This window comes from Aedes albopictus, chromosome 1 (assembly GCF_035046485.1).
Source record: "Aedes albopictus strain Foshan chromosome 1, AalbF5, whole genome shotgun sequence".
NCBI lineage: Eukaryota > Metazoa > Arthropoda > Insecta > Diptera > Culicidae > Aedes > Aedes albopictus.
In genome coordinates this window covers 231456265-231475795 of record NC_085136.1, presented here as the reverse complement: position 1 = coordinate 231475795, position 19531 = coordinate 231456265, and the positions used below count along the sequence as shown (strand labels likewise).

At 41.1% G+C, this 19531-nt stretch overlaps 1 protein-coding gene across 1 annotated transcript in view; it reads left to right on the top strand.

Moving 5' to 3' along the window:
- Positions 1-19338, top strand: part of LOC109399965 (unconventional myosin-Ib) — a gene marked incomplete at its 3' end in the record, with an annotated part of 57071 nt that extends 37733 nt beyond the window's left edge. Inside the window, 11 exon segments of the mRNA XM_062846403.1 lie at positions 7856-8449; positions 8512-8575; positions 8654-8667; positions 8732-8816; positions 9517-9611; positions 16220-16367; positions 16434-16777; positions 17921-18174; positions 18292-18624; positions 18830-19196; positions 19252-19338. Coding sequence (XP_062702387.1) covers positions 7856-8449; positions 8512-8575; positions 8654-8667; positions 8732-8816; positions 9517-9611; positions 16220-16367; positions 16434-16777; positions 17921-18174; positions 18292-18624; positions 18830-19196; positions 19252-19338 — 2385 coding nt within the window.
- Between the last annotated feature and the right edge of the window lie 193 nt (positions 19339-19531).

Here is a 19531-nt window from a genome sequence, read left to right as displayed (position 1 = left end):
TGTTGAACAGCAAGCACGAAAGACCATCACCTTGCCGTAACCCTCTGCGAGATTCGAAGGGACTCGAGAGTGCCCCTGATACTCGAACTACGCACATCACTCGATCCATCGTCGCCTTGATCAACCGTATCAGTTTATCCGGGAATCCGTATTCGTGCATAATCTGCCATAGCTGTTCTCGATCGATTGTATCATACGCCGATTTGAAATCGATGAACAAGTGATGTGTGGGCACGTTGTATTCGCGGCATTTCTGCAACACCTGGCGGATGGCGAACATCTGGTCCGTTGTAGCGCGTTCACCCATAAATCCAGCCTGATATTGCCCCACAAACTCTATTGCAATCGGTGATAGACGGCGGCATAAAATTTGAGAGAGTATCTTGTAGGCAGCGCTCAGTAGTGTGATCGCGCGGTAGTTTCCGCAATCCAACTTGTCGCCCTTTTTGTAGATGGGACACACGATACCTTCCATCCATTCCTCCGGTAATACTTCCTCCTCCCAAATCTTGGTAATGACCCAGTGTAGTGCTCTAACCAGTGCTTCTCCACCGTATTTAAGAAGCTCGCTTGGTAGTTGATCTGCCCCGGCGGCTTTATTGTTTTTCAACCGGCCAACCTCCTCCTCAATCTCTTGAAGGTCAGGGGCCGGAAGTCTTTCGTCCTGTGCACATACTCCTAGATCTGTTACCACGCCACCTTCGGTACTTGCAACGTCGCCATTGAGGTGCTCATCGTAACGCTGTAATGTGTAAAGATGTGCTTGGCTGGAATACCGTTGCATAGGCTATCATCATTATCGTCTTGGGGCTACAGACGAGGTGACGAGTGTGAACTAGAAGAATGGCCAGACGCTAAACAAGAAAGTAGTGATCCAAGGGTTTAGAGTCGGTTACGTAGGTCATACTGGTGACCTGCGGTCGGACTCGACCCTTACAGCGAATAAGTGGTCGCGAGGAAAACATTCTAAAGCCTGTATCCGCAATAAACGGGACACAGAAGTACGGTTCTGTCATGAATCGGTAGAATTGGCCAAATCATTCACTAAGAACTCTTTGGTGTATGTTTATTATCTGTGCCAAATTTCATAAAAATCGATGCATTACTTTTAATTGTGGATAAAAAACAAACAGATGTGGTTTAACCCCTTCGGGACGTTATTTTTCATCCACCTCGCCGTTGAAGAACACGTCAGCGAGGTGCAAATGATCCAACCGTCCTGAAAGAGTTAAAGCATTTTGTACAATCATGACCAATTTTCATTCGCATAGTAGATGGTTATTTTACGCTATAGTTCAAAGTTCTGTGATGATAATTATGAAATTTCGTTAGCAGTTATGATACTTACACTTTCTTGCATAATTTCATCAACTTTTATCAATTGTTTTGAAAGCTACTGGTGATGATAGGGGTGAATGTGAGTATAAAACCAGATGGGGTCTCCAATTAGCCTAGTGGTTAAGGCTATGGATCGCCAATCCGGAGACGGCGGGTTCGGTTCCCGTTCTGGTCGGGAAAATTTTCTCGACTCCCTGGGCATAGTGTATCATTGTGCTTGCCTCACAAGGTACAAAATTCATGCAATGGCAGGCAAAGAAAGCCCTCTAATTAATAACTGTGGAAGTGCTCAAAGAACACTAAGTTGGGGAGAGGCAGGCCAAGTTCCTGTGAGAACGTAGAGCCATACAGAAGAAGAAGAAGAAGTTAGTAAAAAAACCCTAATTAATCCACCTAGCGGTGATGGCGCCTTTCTCGTGCCTTCGAAAACACATTTCAACACAACTCAAGTGACATGTTGATGGATATTGCACTTTCATACATTTAACAGAAATCCATTTCATGGCATCAGAGACCATATCGTTTATCTGGTTTTTGATTCTTGAGCCGCCGTTTAGGATTAAAGTCCGGCAGCTTGGAAATTCTGGTCGCTATTTTTGGACTCCAGACTTCTTCCCCATACAAGATACACCCATATTGTGCGGTTTTAGAGCCCAAAACTCCATTAAACAGAAGTCATTTTAAGTTTTGAACTGCCATCTTGGATTGTAGACCACCGTCTTGGATACTCTGTTTGTCATTTTTGGAGTAAAGATTTCTTCCCCACCATTGCATGGTTTCAAGTCCTAAAACTCAATTAAACAGTAGCCATCTTGAGTTTTGAGACGCGATCTCGGATATTTTGGTCGCCATCTAGGATATTTTATTCGTCATTTTTGGACTTCCCACATCTTTCCAATACCAAATATTGCATGGTTTTAAAGCCTGAAACTCCTTTAAACAGCCGCCATCTTGAATATTAGGATGCCATTTTGAATTTTGGACCGATATCGTGGAATTTCTGGTCTCCAGTTTTCATTTTCGCATAAAATTCGTAAACCATGCTAAAGGTTACAAAAATCGCCGCAGTTTGATATGTCGCATAATGGGGCTTGGTTCAGTTTTATATACGGCCAGTTCCACCAGTGCTGGTCTGAATCACTGAAATGGCCATAACTCCGGAACGCCTCGACCTATCCGTACCATTTTTAATAGCAATACACAATAGACTGGATCAACAAAGTCGATTTTTTGGAACACAGCTTTTTCGATTCTGTGCAAAATTTGGGAGCGATTGGTTGCGTTCCCGTATTCTGCATTGCGATTGAAATTTGTATGGAATTTAGTTTGGAAAAACGTATTTTTTTGCATTTTTCTTCTAAATTCATTTTTTTTTGTCTAAAACGATCCAACTAATGACGTTGAAGCCTAGGACATGCTGAAAAACTTCGCCGAAAATCGCAAAGTAATCCGACACTTGTGAAAAAAGTTATAACGTGCAGATTGCCCAGTGGTGCTTAACATTTAACATATAAAGGAATAACATCAATAGAATCTCAACTTTTGGCCTAAGTTACCGAAAAAATAACTTTTTTCACAAGCGTCGGATCACTTTGCGGTCTTCGACAAAGTTTTTCGGCATATTCTAGGCTATACTTTAACGTCATTAGCTACATGGTATTAGACAAAAGAATTCAAATTGGGAATAAAATGCAAAAAAGTACGTTTTTCCATACTAAATTCCATACAAATTTCAATCGCAATGCGGATTACGGGGACGCAACCAATCGCTTCCAAATTTTGCACAGTTGCTTTGGACGCTAATACAGCAATACAGCAATGCTTTTTCAGCTCCATACAATGTTGACCCACTCTAATACACACATACAGACATCATCTCAATTCGTCGAATTGAGTTGATTGGTATATGTGACTCGACTTAGTGTTCTTAGAGCACTTCCACAGTTATTAATTGAAGGGCTTTCTTCGCCCACCATTGCATGAATTTGTACATTGTGTTACCATTCTGGTACATTTACCCTATAACCCAATCCAGAGCAAGCGAGTAAATTAAATATGAGAGGAGAGATATAGCCATACTAGAGTTCATCATGAATAGCTACCCAATAGGGTACGTATAACAGTTAGTAGGTTGAAATAGAATTAAGTCTATAGGTAAGCCACTCCCAGTAAAGCAACCGCCAAATTGAACTAGGGAAATATTTTGTAAACTTACTTCACATATTTACACATGACACCTATGACATATATGAAATGGGAAATTTCGGAATGACAGAAGGGTAAGGTGGGCATTGGAAAGATGGAAAGGATGTAGATGCAAGGGACGGACAAGTGGGAGCTTCAGGAAGAGGATGAGGATATTGGAAAGTTCTAAGTGGGTTTGGAGCAAGGTCTTTCGAAGTTGATCTTTCTTTTCTCAGATAACTGCTTAGTCATCGATTGGAAGATCTTTTGGATCTCATGGAAATAGTCGGAAAACTTTTCCCCTCGTAACTGACGACGGTTGGTAGCCTGAACCTCTAACTGAAAATCAATGTCAGGAGGAAGGAATTCTCGCTTCAGCTCCTTTTTAAGTTCCGACCAATTTCGAAATTCCCCATTATCCACTCCGTCTATATACCAATCCTTCGCTCGACCAGTAAACAGATGTATGGCCGACCGAAACAATTCACGATCCGAAACATCCTCAGACCGGCAACGCATTTTAACCTCTTTTAAAAATTCTGCTATTTTCCTTCCATCATCTTTGCCATCATATCTGAGTTTCCACTCCGCTACTGGAATCCTTTTCATACTTTTCTTACTTTTCCTATGCTTCTTCTTTTGTTTTCTTCTCCTTTTCCTCTCTTCCTCTGTTGAGTTGGATGAACTATCCGCACTCAAACTCGAGGATTCTGAGCTCTCTGAACTCTCTGACGAGTCTAACGAGAGAGTTTCCTCAGACGAATCGGAGCAAACATTCTTCCTCTTTTTCTTACTACTTTCAGGATTCTTGCGATATCGCTTTTCCTTTTTCTTGTACATTCGTTTCTGTTCTAGGCTATCTGGTTCAATCTCATCGCTCGAACTATCCGTAGAGCTGACTCTACATTTCCGAGCGCTGCTCAAAATTGTTGCCAGTTTTGAAGATTTTGGACGTGATCCCGTTGATTTTCGTTGGTTTTCTGTATTCTTCTCATTTTCAGACGTAATATCCGATTGCGATTCCTGGCCATCGATTTGATCGGACTTTGTGGTCGCAACGTTTAAAGGCTGAATTCTCAAGCTTTCGTTCAAGTCTGTTAATAGTTCTTCCAAATTCTGTTTTCTTTTCATTTGTGATTCAATTTCCTTTTTCCTTTCCTCTGTCATCCTAATCTCTTTTTCGCGCATTTGTTTCTGTTGTTCAGATGTTTGAATTACGAAATTCCTGAAAGCCGGCAACAACTGTGCTACATTGACTTCCTTTCCTTCCTCGTATTCATTTAATTTCTCGAGAATTTCATCTGCTCTCCTCATTGAAGCTTCCATTTCTTTCCTTTTCTGTTCAACTGAGTTTGCCCCCCCAGCTGCCTCATCTATCTTATCCCTCTCATCATCACTTTTGAGACTCGCAACCGTGTCATTTAAGGTTACGAGCTCGGTACGAACTTCTTTCAAAGCCTGAGAAATTTTCTCCCGTATAGGTTTGGGTTTCATTTGTCTGCCTTGCCCCCCCCTTGTTGCTTTACTGGGAGTGGCTTACCTATAGACTTAATTCTATTTCAACCTACTAACTGTTATACGTACCCTATTGGGTAGCTATTCATGATGAACTCTAGTATGGCTATATCTCTCCTCTCATATTTAATTTACTCGCTTGCTCTGGATTGGGTTATAGGGTAAATGTACCAGAATGGTAACAATTGTGTGGCAAGTACAATGGTACATTATGCCCAGGGAGTCGAGAAAATTTTCCCGACCGGAACGGGAATCGAACCCGCCGTCTCCGGATTGGCGATCCATAACCTTATCCATTAGCATAACTGGAGACCCCTCTATCACTCCTTAAAAAGTTTGCATCCACCCATCGAGACCCCCCCCAGAACCGGTTCCGGAACACTACCGGTTCAGATATGGTTTGATACAGTTTTCCTGCTAACCGTTCATCAGGTTACCGAAAATGCCGCTGTTTGATGTATCGCATGAATGAGTTATGTTCAATTTTTGCCTCAAATATTTGGCCACTTCCAGCGGGACACCCAGAACCAGTTCCGGAACACTACCAGTTCAGATATGGTCTGATACTATTTTCCTGCTAGCCTTTCATCAGGTTATCGAAAATGTCGCTGTTTGATGTGTCGCATACATGGGTTTGGTTCTCTTTTATATTTGGCAACTTCCAGCGGGACATCCGGAACCGGTTCTGGAACACTCCCGGTTCTGATATGGTCTGAGACTATTTTCCTGCTTAGGTAATCGAAAATGCCACTGTTTGATATGTCACATGAATGAGTTATGTTAAATTGTATATTTGGCCACTTCAGGCGGAACTCCCAGAACCGGTTCCGGAGCACTACCGGTTCAGATATGGTCTGAGACTGTTTTCATACTAACCGTTCATCAGCTTATCGAAAACGCCGTAGTTTGACGTGTCGCATGCATGGGTTTGGTTATCTTTTATATTTGGCCACTTCCGGCGGGACATCCGGAACCGGTTCCGGAACACTACCGGTTCAGATATGGTCTGAAACTATTTTCCTGCTTACCGTTCATCAGGTTATTGAAAACGACGCTGTTTGATGTCTCGCATGAATGAGTTATGTTCAATTTTATATTTGGCCACTTCCGGCGGGGCATCCGGAACCGGTTCCGGAACACTACCGGTTCTGATATGAACTGAGACTATTTTCCTGCTAACCGTTCATCAGATGATCGAAAATCCCGTGGTTTGATATGTCGAATGCTTGGGTTTGTTGCATTTTCATGTCTGGCCCCTTCCAGGGGTACCGGTCCGGAACACCTAAATGGCCATAACTCCGGAACTGCTGGACCGATCTGAACCATTTTCAATAGGAAACAATGCGACTGTATGCCGCGTCGAATGAACCGTCGGTCATTAAAATCGGTTGAGGTTTACTGCCAAAAAGTGATGTGAGTTTTTTGTACACACACATACACACATACACACACACGCACACACACACACATACACACATACACACATACACACACACACAGACATCACCTCAATTCGTCGAGCTGAGTCGATTGGTATATGTGACTCGACCCTCCGAGCCTTCTATCAAAAAGTCATTTTTGGAGTGAACATATAGCCTTTCCAGTACACTTAGTGTACGAGAAAGGCAAAACGTGTTTTTCTTGTGCGATGTTTGCTTTTGAATTTCTCTGCCAATTTTCATGAAATTTTTACAGAAGGTAGTTGATTATGTGTATATTATGTCTGCAAAATTTGATGATTATTGGTATAGTACTTTTAATATACCGCATTTAGTTCACCACTGGACTGCGAACTGCGACTTCATAAGTGCGAAAACGTAAATAAAAGTGCGCGATTGCATCAAATCAGGTTGATGTCTTCGGCGCACTATTTCTTCAATCTATGGTGAACAAGTGCTCTGAAGACACCGAGTTGATTTGATGCAATCGCGCACTTTTATCAGCGTTTTCGCACTCGTTAAAACTAGTGCGATAGTCCAGTGGTGAACTAAATGCGCTATAGTACAATCGAAACAATAAAGGGTGCTGACTAATTGCTCTCTGAGGGGCCAAAATCACGTTCAGTCCCAATACATGTTTCGACTATAAAATTGTTAATAGTGCATCGATTTTTTTTGAAATTTTGCCTATACAACACATGTAGATTAAAAGTTTTGTGTTCAAAATTTCAGCCATTTCCTTTGCCAAATTCAAAAGTTACAGCGCTGACAAGCAAAACTAGAGGCTGTACAAAATTCAAGGGCGCACATTCTACTCGTTCATTGCTACAACAAAAAGTACTGCACCGATTCACATGAAATTTTGTAGGTGAAATGAACACATCCTAATATGTGATTAGGCCAAATTTGAGCCCATTAATTTGGATCTTAGCCTACAGAAGGTCAAATCGCGGTGAACATAGTATCAGTTCTTGATATTTCCGCAACAGTTGGTCGCAGAAAAAAGGAGTGGTAAGGCTATCCGCGAAGCTAGCGTAACGCAAGCATGCTACCTTGGTGGACTCCCCAAAGATTGTGTCATCGATATTCGTTGCTGCATTTCTCAAGAGGAGTCTCAAGGAGCTTGCGTCTGCGCGTATACTGAGGTTACATCCTGTTTCTTTAGTCATTTTTTAGTTGCTCCTGCAGCTTTACGATGCTGAACTCTCGTTCCTTCAGTAGATCGGCGAGTATTCGTAAGCTGATTGAAGTTGAGAGATCGACAGCTCCACTTTCGTCGCTAGGATCGTTACCATTGATCTCAATTCTTATTTCTCCATTGCTGATTTTCCGTTGCAATTGTTTTTAGTAGGCTAAAAACATTTTTTATGTTATTACAGAAATGCTCTCACGAAAAAACCGTCGAGTTCGACCTGATTTCGCACCATAAAAGTTCGGAAAATCTGGCAGCTATGATGAGCGGCGGTGGAGCGGGTGTCATGGGAAGCGGTAGCTTTTCTTCTGGAAACACACCGAAGTGTCTTAAACACTCAAATCAATCCATAAGTCGGTCGACGGAAGCTAACGAATTTCCTACAAAGTCGACATTGAAGTCGGCATTCGCTGCTTCGTCAGCATCGTCCTGCCCGAAACACAATTGCAACAGTGCCGGGAGTAGTCACATGGATCTACACCGTATGTACGGATATTCGCCGTCACTACAGAAGCGATGTAATTTAGGCCGATGTTGTCATCAGAGTAGTAACCGATCGATTCACAAGTCATCTTCGTCGATTGCGTTGACCTACGATCACAGCAATAGCATGATGTCTCCATCGGTTCACCGCCGTCAAATTCTGAAATCGATAACGAAAGAGGTGTACCTGCGAGACTTGGAATTGGCCAAAATGCGGGAACGGGTAGCTCATGCCGAGGTGTTTCTCGAAGCGATGGGTAATGCGTGCACCGGAAAGAACGCTAACTCCAGTCGGTTTGTATGTATTGTGATATTAGAAAAACGGAAAAAGACGAATCTTACATTTTGTGTTTGTTTCAGGGAAAATTTTTCGACATAGAGTTCGATTACAAAGGCGATCCGACAGGAGCACACCTAACAATGTGTAAGTATTAGGTTTTCAAACATCATTTCTGATGAAATTGTAATCACTTTTCGATTCTTTTACATGTTGATTCTAAAGATATGTTGGAAAAGGTACTTCTTAGGGAAATTCATATTCAACGGTATTTTTTCTAACCCAACCTTAATTGTATTGCAGACACGTGTAACAAATCGAAGTCCAGGGGAACGAAACTTTCATGTTTTCTATCAGTTGTTAAGCGGTGCAGATATTCAGTTGCTCAGTAAGTTAAATATTACTAATATTTCGATTTTTTAACGGCAGGTTTTGTTTATTACTAACATTTTAATTAAATTGTTCAACTGAATATTTCCAAACCCACCCAAATTCACAAATATGTAGATCAATCTGATATTTATTTGCACCAAGCTAACGTTAACATAAGCTTCCTTAGTTTATCTGTTAGAAGTGGTCAAATATTTGGCATTGGTCAAATAGTGTACTTTCTAGCATTAGTCTAGTTGGCAGTTTTAAACCATTCTGATTTCGGCCCGTTTAAGGGGACCCCACACGAGCATCAACATCGCTACTTTTTGACGAAATTTCCATTAAACCTTAAGCTTAATCGAAAGATTTTCCAAAAATACATTGAAAAAACCACGAGTTTGTCGAAAATTCCAACAAAAAGTATCGATATTAATGAAGTGTTGATGCTCGTGTAGGGCTTTAGACTATCTGATTTTTGGTTTGATTTGACTGATTTGAGTGACTGTTTGGGAAAAAAAAATATATGAAACCGTAAACAAAGGTCATTCAAATCAGATCGGCAAATCAGATAGTCTGAACGTACTTTAACCTCGCTTTTTAAACCGACATTTTTCGTCACGTAAAATTTGGTTTTATCCTCGAGTTGTGAGACTCACGAGTACGCAGTGGATAGTTTTTTTTAATTAATGCGTGAATAACAAATTCTTAACTTTCAGAATCGCTCAAACTTCAGCGCAATATCGATAGGTACGATCTGCTCAAATACAGCTTCACCAATGAAGAGGACCGCACTAATTTTGCCTTCACTAAGGTATGAAACATTAGGATATCAAACTACACACTAGGAAATGTTCATAAATTAGGTCACGCAAAAAATTACCATTTCCAACCTACCCTTCCCCTATGTCACACATTTTGAAGTTCACCCACACCCTCGCCTTCCCTTCTCAAACCGTGACTTCATCTATGGACGTTCCCCAATACATTTTCTTATATCTAATCTCCCATACCTTTAACACCATCAAAACTACATACATTCCTGAACAAATTTGCATACATTTTAATGGTAGTTGAATGGTAAGGTATACCGGAGCAAGTTGAAACGGGTGGGGCAAGATGAAACGCGAAGTTTTGAAATAGATTTTAATACAATTTGAAAATTTTTCGTTCGCCAAAAGATTATTTGAATCATGACATTCAAGCTGTTCACCATCATTGGATAACATCATGTTAAACAGTGGCTTGCCCCACCCGTTTCAACTTGCCGCGGTGTACCTTAGTCAAAAACAACAGGAGGACTCACTAAACAGAGTAAACCACTGATTAGCGTTTCGGATCAACTGATCGTTCATTTCCTGAATAAAGATTTGACAGGTGGTCGCGGCTCCACACGTGGCTATTAACCCTCGAGCGATCGCGCTGTTATATTTTGTATAACACGTTGAAAAAATCTCGCTTTTTGTATTTCAGCATAGAGGTAATCACGTTCAAATGTATGCGTGCCTTTTTTGTAGATGTAGTTGTGAAACTGCGAGGAAAATATTTGCACTCTTGCCCCGGACGTTAGTTTTATCATTATTTACCCGTTTTACCCAATTCGATTGGGTAATATTTGCATATGCAATCTGAATAGCCTTTCAATCGGCGTGCACTTTTGTGTGAGGAAAAACTTGCGCTAGTGTTCGTGTGTTGAAATGTCACTTATCTCTATAGAGATAAGTGACATTTCAACACACGAACACTAGCGTGATTTTTTTCCATACACAAAAAATCACGCTAATTCAAAAGCTATTCAGATTGCATATGCAAATATTACTCAATAGGAAGCAATCAGTGAAGTACTAGATTGAAAGTAGTCAGCTGGATTTTTGTATGGTGAGATGATCAGTTCTCCATTTCTGTAATGAAATGGTACAAACAGCGTGGGTTATATGATTTCTTGTCTAATTTGATGCTATTTGAGCAAAAGTTTGGGTAACTGTGTTGTTGTATTATTTATTTCTTGCAACTTCAACAACACAGTTACCCAAAGTTTTGCTCAAACAGCATCAAATTTTGCAAGAAACCATATAACCCACGCTGTTTGCACCATTTCATCGCAGAAATGGAGAACTGATCATCTCACCATACAAAAATCCAGCTCACTACTTTCAATCTAGTACTTCACTGATTGCGTCCTATTGATTTTTATAAAACGGCTAAATAATGATAAATCTAACAACCTGGGTAAGAGTGCACATACACTCCCGATCAAAAGTTTGGGGTCCCCCCCTCAAAAACATGTCATTTTTTTAGGCCCATATCTCCGCCAATTTGCGTCCGATTTCAAAACCCTAGGTTTCATTCAAAAGATAAAAAGTCAAAGAAACTTTTTCAAATAATTTTGCATGTAAATTTAACTCAAAGTTGCCAACATTCCCAAAAAATGAATGTAAACTTACGGCAGTGTCGCTGGAAATTGGTCGACCAAATTTTATGATGGGAGCGGTAATATGACCCATTTTCTATATGCTTTCAACTGCTTTTCACAGAACTTAGCTAGAAAATCTAGAAAAAAGTTATTAATTAAATTAACTCTCCATGTCATCGACCATAATTTGGGATCACTCGTAAAACATGGAAAAGTGTTTTGGTGATATCTTTGTCATCTATAGTTCAATTTTAATTCTTTTCAAAGATAATTAACTAAATTTACGCATCAACCTTTAGCTGAACGAATTTAACAATTTTTGTATATAAAAATATTTTGTGAAGTTAACACATTTCACCACACTTCAAAAAAATGAAGCAACTTTTCGTTAAGTTTTAGTATGTAAATTTCAACAAATACGTGTGGTTCAATGTCTATGCAGTAAGTACCATTCATTGTGTTTCAAATAAGCCAAGAACAATTAAAATTGAATGAAAGATGACAAAGATATCAACAAATCACTTTTCCATGTTTTACGATAGTGACCCCAAACTTTTGGTCGATGGCATCAAGGATTAATTTACTTAATAACTTTTTTTCAAGATTTTTTTGCCAAGTTCTGTAAAAAGCAGTTGGAAGCTAATAGAAAATTGGTTTTATTACCGCTCTCATCTTAAAATTTGGTCGACGCAATTTCCAGCGACACTGCCGTAAGTTTATATTCATTCAATTTGGCAACTTTGGGTTAAGTTAATATACAAATTTTTTTGAAAAAGTTTTTTTTAAGTCATGTTCAAAGTTTCTTTGACTTATTATCTTTTGAATGAGACCTAGGGTTTTGAAATCGGACGCAAATTGGCGAAGATATGGGCTTAAAAAACTGACATGTTTTTGCAGGGGTGACCCCAAACTTTTGATCGGGAATGTATTTCCCCCCAAGTTTCACAACTACATCTACAAAAGATACACGCACACATTTGAACGTGATTACCACTATTAACCCTTTATAAGGCCGAGAGAACCAGGCACGGAATCCACTCGTTCTACATTAGAATATAAAGTATATGTGGTGTAATGAACAAAAACGTTTTTATTTTCAAAAAATTCGATGGTCGATTTTGTATGAAAAAAAGTGGTCTAAATTTAAACTTTTTGTCAACAAAGTTTAAAATGTTGTTATTTTGTGATGCGTTTATGGTCAATTATTTTGGAAGATATAGCAATTTTAGTACATGTCCATTTATTATAGTACATTTTTTCAAAAGGCTGAGTTTCTAAAAGTAATAAAGCAATCAAGTTGAATTTTTGTCCACAAGCAAAAGGAACATAGGCCTTTCATTCCCCATCATGCGATTTTCAATTCGCTAATTATAACAGAATTTCGAGCTTATAAACCTTCATGCACTCAAAAATGGCAGTTTTTGGAGAGACATTTTGTTCTAAAAAAACCCATTCAAATTTGTTATGGCTCAAAAAAATCATGAGTGTTCACAAAGGCCTTATGTGTCCATCAGTTAAAACAGAAGTTGTATAAATTTTCAAAACGAACAGAAAAAATATGTGTATAAGGTGGCAATATAGTTGCCAATGCCTTATAAAGGGTTAACGTCGTGCTGACGGTGGTGACCGACCGCGCGAATTACGGAAGGTCAATATTAATATCAACACTGTTTTGTTTCGTAAAATGGACTATGAGCCATTTTACAAAGTGATAGGGTTTCGAACTACTTGGGTACCCGCGTCAATTCCCGGCACCTCACAGCACAACAAATCAAAATATCGCTTGCCGCATATTTTCCAAACGCACTTCCGTGGGTAATCATCTCCCGCAATATTTCCGCAACTGGATCCACAGTCAATGAGCTACGCGTTCACTCTGAAGCCGCACAAGTACTCAAAACAACTATTACACGCGGACGAGTGCATTTCATCAGCACAAAGATGGGTGCTGAAGTGATTTTCCATTTGATTTTGCTGGAAGTTCGGCTCTGGTGCCGGGAATTGGCGCAGTGTCAAGCAAATTCTAACAAGACTGACTTGAACTGAGAATGTTCAGTATGGCACTCATTTCAAGCGCAATTGTAAAAATAAGTATAATGCACAATTTTGTACCTGTACCTGTAGTGCCGGATGTGGGGTCAAAAACCCTATTGATTTTCATGGGTTATAGCGCCACTTCCTGTTTAATTTTCATTCATAAAATTGGCTCGTAAAATTGACTGTTGCATTTACACTTCTATCCTCAAAACAATAATGCTTGAAGTACACAGAGTCAAATATGTGACAAGGAAAGAACTCAAGAAACAACATTTGTTTGATACTAATGAAAAATCGATCGAGTCAAACAAGATGTTTGAGCATTGGTTCCTTTTTGGACAAATATTTGACCCTGTGTACTAACGGCTTAAGTCTTTTAGGTGGCGTTTTAGTATCATTTATTAATTAGAGGGTAGTTTCTGCAAACTTGAGCGTCTGTCTTATCCAGGATGAGCGGCTCACAAAAACAGCATCTGATCACCCATGTTAGGGTCGGCTGATAGACGTCCGAGTTTCAGGGAAAGACTCTAAGCCCAACTGTGCCTTATGGTCTTCCGGAGAGTAAGCAGTTGGTGTCCGGCCCTGCGAGCTAGCCGTAAAAAGCATTACAACGGAAAATCAGCAACAGAATAATACGAACCGAGACCAACGGCAAAGACCCCAGCGAACAAGAAGGACTTGTGATTGGAAACTCTGTACATGGAATTACCGATCTCTCAACTTCATTGGGGGCACTTGTATACTTGCCGATCTACTACGGGTTAAGCATCGTAGCACTAGAGGAACACTGGAGGTGTGTTGGACAGGATCCATGGTGCGAACGTTTAGAGGCAATCTACCCCAGAGCTGCTGGACAGCTTTTATCGTGATGGGCGATATGCAGAGGCACGTGGTCGATTGGTGGCCGATCGTCAAAAGAATATGCAAGTTGAGGGTCAAGGGACGATTCTTCAACCTCGGCATAATAAACCCAAACTCCGGAAGCACTAATGATGACAAGGACGTAATATACATGCAGCTCGAACGCTATCCAAGCCACGACGTCAAGATCATCATAGGATACAAAAACGCTTCGGTAGGCCAAGTGCAGGAATTCATAGATCAGCGTCCACCAATTGACAAACGAAAATGGCCTACGACTCATCGATGTCGCCGCGTCCAAAAACATGACACAACGGCTTTGTGCCACGAGCCAAAATATGTTGGGATACGGACAGAGCTCACTTGACGGACGTGAGGTCGGCGTCGGTGGTGTAGTGGTAAGCGTGGTTGCCTCTCACCCCAGTCGGTCGGGGGTCAATTCCCGTCGACGCTGATGGGATTTTCTGGAACATAAAATCCGTGATCACGCCTTCCCTCGGATAGGAAGTAAAGCCGTAGGTCCCGGCCCATGTGTTGATGGGTTCGATATGTAGGGTCCTCAGGTGTGGTGGCTGTCTCCCTGGGGCGTCGGAATTTAAGGCTTAGCTCCTAGACCCAGCCGACGTAAAACACAACTGGCGCCGAACGGTGCTAGTTGGCCAGAAAGAAGAAGAAGAAGAAGAAGACGGACGTGAGGTGATCAACAGGCGGAAGCAGCACTTCGGTGAGCACCTGAATGGCGTGAAGAACGTAGGCAACGGAGGAAACGAATTCGTGGTATACAGTCGAACTCATCAAGATGTGCCCTGAACAGTTGGCCATCTCTGCACTGGTTGATAGTCAAGATCAGGGAGACCGAACAGCTATCGGAGGAGTAGAAGAAAGGGGTAATCTGTCCCATTCATAAGAAAGGCGATCATTTGGAATGTAAGAACTTCAGAACGATTACCATTTTGAATGCCGCCTACAAAGTATCCCAGATCATCGTCCGTCGTCTGTCATCTGTATCGAATGAGTTCGAGGGAAGCTATCTTGCCGGCTTCATCGACGGATGGTTGATAACCGACCAGATCTGCACCATACGGCAAATCCTGTTCATCAGCTTCGCGGCATCGACCGCGCTGAGCTATGAAAAATCTTAGACGAAAACGGCTTTCCTGGCCCCTGGTAAGCTGACCAGATTGATCAAAGCTATGATGGACGGTGTGCAAAACGGTAGCAGAGCTGTATCCTCTGTCTGAAACGCGAACCTGCAAAGGTCGGAGTGGTAGTGGATGCTTCAAAAACAAATTGCAAGCTGGAAGGCGGAACCGAACACGACCTGATCCGTAGTAATGTCACGATAGACTGCGATACCTGCGAGGTGGTGGACGTATTCGTCCAGCTTGGATCTTCACTGACGGCTGACAGCAATGTGAGTCGAGAAAGAAGCTGTGGTCAAAAAGATTTACTCCCGCATAAAATGCACAATGTACAAAAAGTTAATGAGATGGGTGGTCATCTACAGACGCGAGACAAGGACCATGCTATGGACGATCTTCGGTGATGTGCGGGGGAACGGTATTTTGCGGAGAAGGATGAACCACGAGCTCGCTGCATTCTACGGTGAACCCAGGATCTATACAGTGGCCAAAACTGAAAGGATACGCTGGACAAAGCATTTTGCAAGGATGCTGGACAACAACACGGTAAAGTTGGTGTTCAAAACTGATCCGGTTGGTATTTACAAGAAGGCGTGGAGCAGCGAGAGCACAATGGGCAGAGTAAGGTGGAGCGTGATTTGGCGTGACCGAGAATGGAGAGCTGGAACCACGAACCGAGCGTTGTGGCGTACTATTTAGTGTTGATTATGTCTTATCTTAAATGTGATGTTTTGCAAATTATTGCATGTTATGTACGTATCAGATCACCAATTTTACGACCATCTAGTTTTTCTTGACCACTGAACGTAGAATGTGATGCGTGTGAAAGGTATGGGTATAGGAGATATGCGAGCTTGGATTTTAGAACATTTTTGTAGTTTGAACTGCCCTAACTAATCAATGAATCATGTAACTTACTTAAATGTACTGAAAGATTTATGATATTTTATTTTCTTTGTCGTTTCGTAGCGTTCGTTAGAGGTTATCGGTTTCAACCAAGACGAAATCTTCTCTATCTTCACCATACTGGCGGTAGTGTTGAAGTTGGGCAATCTTGTGTTCATTCCCACGACCAACATCGATGGTAGCGAGGGCTGCGAAATTTCTAATGAATATGGTTTGGATTACTCGATTAGATCAATAACATCAACCTCACGTACCCAACATTTTCGCTTAATTTCAGAGTTGGATGAAATTGCGCAACTGCTTCAACTGGATAGCCATCTGTTGTTTCATTGTTTAACCCGAGTCGGCGAAAGTTGGGATCAGATCGAGACGGATGGATCGGAGATTGATGCCGTCTATGCAGCAAAAATTAAGTTTTCTCTGTGTAGGACGCTATATGGCAGATTGTTCACGTTGATAGCGACGCGGATTAACGAACTGCTCAAGCTGAAACAATACGGGTCGTCGAGTGTAGTTCGGGGGAAGACTATTGGTCTGCTGGATTTTTACGGATTTGAAGTGTTAGAGAAGAATTCGTTTGAACAGTTCGCTATCAATTACTGCAACGAGCGGTTACAGCAGGTTAGTAAAATTTGCAATAGGTAAATAGTAGTGAGGGAGAAATAGCGAGCATATACATAAAAATGTATTTATACTGCAAATTTCTTAAGGCTTTTTACGGCATCATCAGCATCGGCAGCCATGTTGGATATGTGGCTCAAAATTTCAAATTGATAATTCTCGGCCACCAAAGCGAATATTCGTTTGAAAACGTACCATCTTATATGCTACCTCGCAGGGATTGAAATGATACTTTTTCTGCTGCGTTGCTGCATAATTGCCAGTTTTTTATCACTTCAAAAACGCGAGGCAAACAATCATTGAAAAGCAAAAAGTCAATGATTCGTTCTTAGACTCAGTGATGCATTATGACACCTTAATATTGATAACTTACAAATGCTTTGATTAATGTTTCAATATTTCAATCAATCAATAATTGACGAAACTCGGAACAAAATATTGAAATTGGTCATGCACTGACAAAACCCAAAGGGGATTCCCTTAACGTATTGCCGTAATACTTGCTGTACTTGACAGTTGGGTGGGCCAAGTGAGCAACTGGCAAAACAATATGAATCCTGATTTATTTTTCCTTGATAGATAGTTCATAAACAGTAGACATCTTCTTCAGTTTTTGTCGGTTGATTGAACATATATGTTATATGTATAAAGTATATAATATATTAGTAAATTGGCATTTAAAATATACAAAGCATGACTTGCTCACTCTGTCCCACTAAACTTTTTAATATTCATTTATAATTTTATATTACTATTTCACCAGTTAACTTTTGATAGTTAAGGTTCAAATAAAAATTAAATACCGTGGGGTGCCCTAATTTCGCGCGGGTCCAAATTTCGCTCACTGATAATATTTAGAGGACATAATCATAGAACTAATCGTTGCATTGTCCAAATTTTACTTTAGCTAGTATAGGTAAAGTGAAATTGGGACAATTGCACAATTGTTTGTGAGATTATGATGTCAAAATATGATCAGTGAGCGAAATTTGGACCCGCGCGAAATTAGGGCACCCCACGGTATACGCTGAAACTACATATTAATTCCGCTTACTTTACTGTGCTTGGTGATACAAGCTCAAGCTGCTCGCAATGACCCGCTCATCCCTAAATATCCTTTATTAACATGTGAACTCATTTCAGCACTACGTTAAAAGCGTACTCAAATACCAGCAGGACCTGTATGTAGCGGAGGGCATTGACTGGATTAAGATTGACTTCTTCGACAATCAGGCGATCTGCGAGCTGATAGACAAGCCTTGCTTCGGAATGCTGCACCTGTTGGACGAACCGCAGATTATTAATGATGGAATATTGCTCACCCGGTTGCATCAGTGTTGTGCAGGTCACACCAATTTCCTAGCCCGGGATCCAACTTTGCCTTCTAATTGTTTTCAGTAAGTTGTTGTTTTTTTTTTCACTTTATTTAACCTTCCGTAACTCGGTCATTATCACCATCGCTCTAATCATAAACATAGACAGAACTAGAGATGTTTCTCTGATTGTCTTTCCAGAATTCGTCACTTTGAGGGACCAGTCTTGTATACCAACAATGGCTTCGTCGAGAAAAACCTGGACCTATTGCCGAAGCACATAAGCGCCTGCCTTTACCAAAACTGTGAATTACCGATTGTGGCCAGCCTTTTTCCAGAAGGCAATCCAAAACGGCACAGCTCTGGCCGTAAGCCAACTAGTCTGAGTACAAATCTCCGTACCTCGCTACAAACACTCCTAAAACAGCTTGAACAACGTTACAATCACTACATCTTCTGCATCAAACCAAACGAGCTGAAGCAACCAAAAATGCTGGAGTTGGGGCTGGTACAGCATCAAGTCCGATACATGTGGTAAGTATGGTAATGAACGTATTTCTACATACTTTTGCTTTTCTATTTCGGCACTTGTTAACAATCGAAATAAAATCGAACACATATTGAGCCATGCTAATTCGATAAAATTAAATGTGAAAATAAAGCACATCATTCAGATTATATCAATTGCTCATTATGTTAAAATTTTGATCGTTAATGCATGTACAATTTTCAATCGTAGCTTGATGCCACTGATCAACCTGTGGAGGAACGGATACTACTTCAATATGGTGCACTCACGTTTCGTGCAACGATACAAGCTGCTCTGTCAGTACACATGGCCTCACTTCAGTGGAGCGATTATCGATGGTGTAGCCCTGATAATCCGTAGTGTACCATTACCTGGGGCCGAGTTTACCATCGGTCGAAAAAAGGTGTTCATCCGGAGTCCCCGGACCGTATACGAGCTGGACGAGTTCCGGAAAGTGCGGCTCAACGAATTGGCAGTGTTGATTCAGAAGACGTATCGTAGCTACACCAGGCGAAAACATTTCCTATCATTGCGTCGCAGTCAACTGATCATATCGAGTTACTGGAGGAGTTGGCGGGTATGGCAGTGATATCTTACAAGTGGTTGTTATTAATAGACATGTGTTGTTTCAGGAACGGGAAAAGGTTAGAATAACTGAATTTAAGAAGCAAGCTCACTGGGCGGTGCAGGTCATCGGACGCTTCTTCATTCTGATCAAGGCAAGTACAATGATGTAACTATGTCGTATGAGAAATATCGGGTTCGTATTCTAAATTGGTTCTGTAACACTAGCACGAATGACACTAGCCCGAAAGACAGTAGCCCGAATGCCACAAGCCCGAATGTAACACTAGCTCTAATACCATTAGCCCGAAGGGTAGCATAAGGTATTTTGGGGAAAACTGATTAACA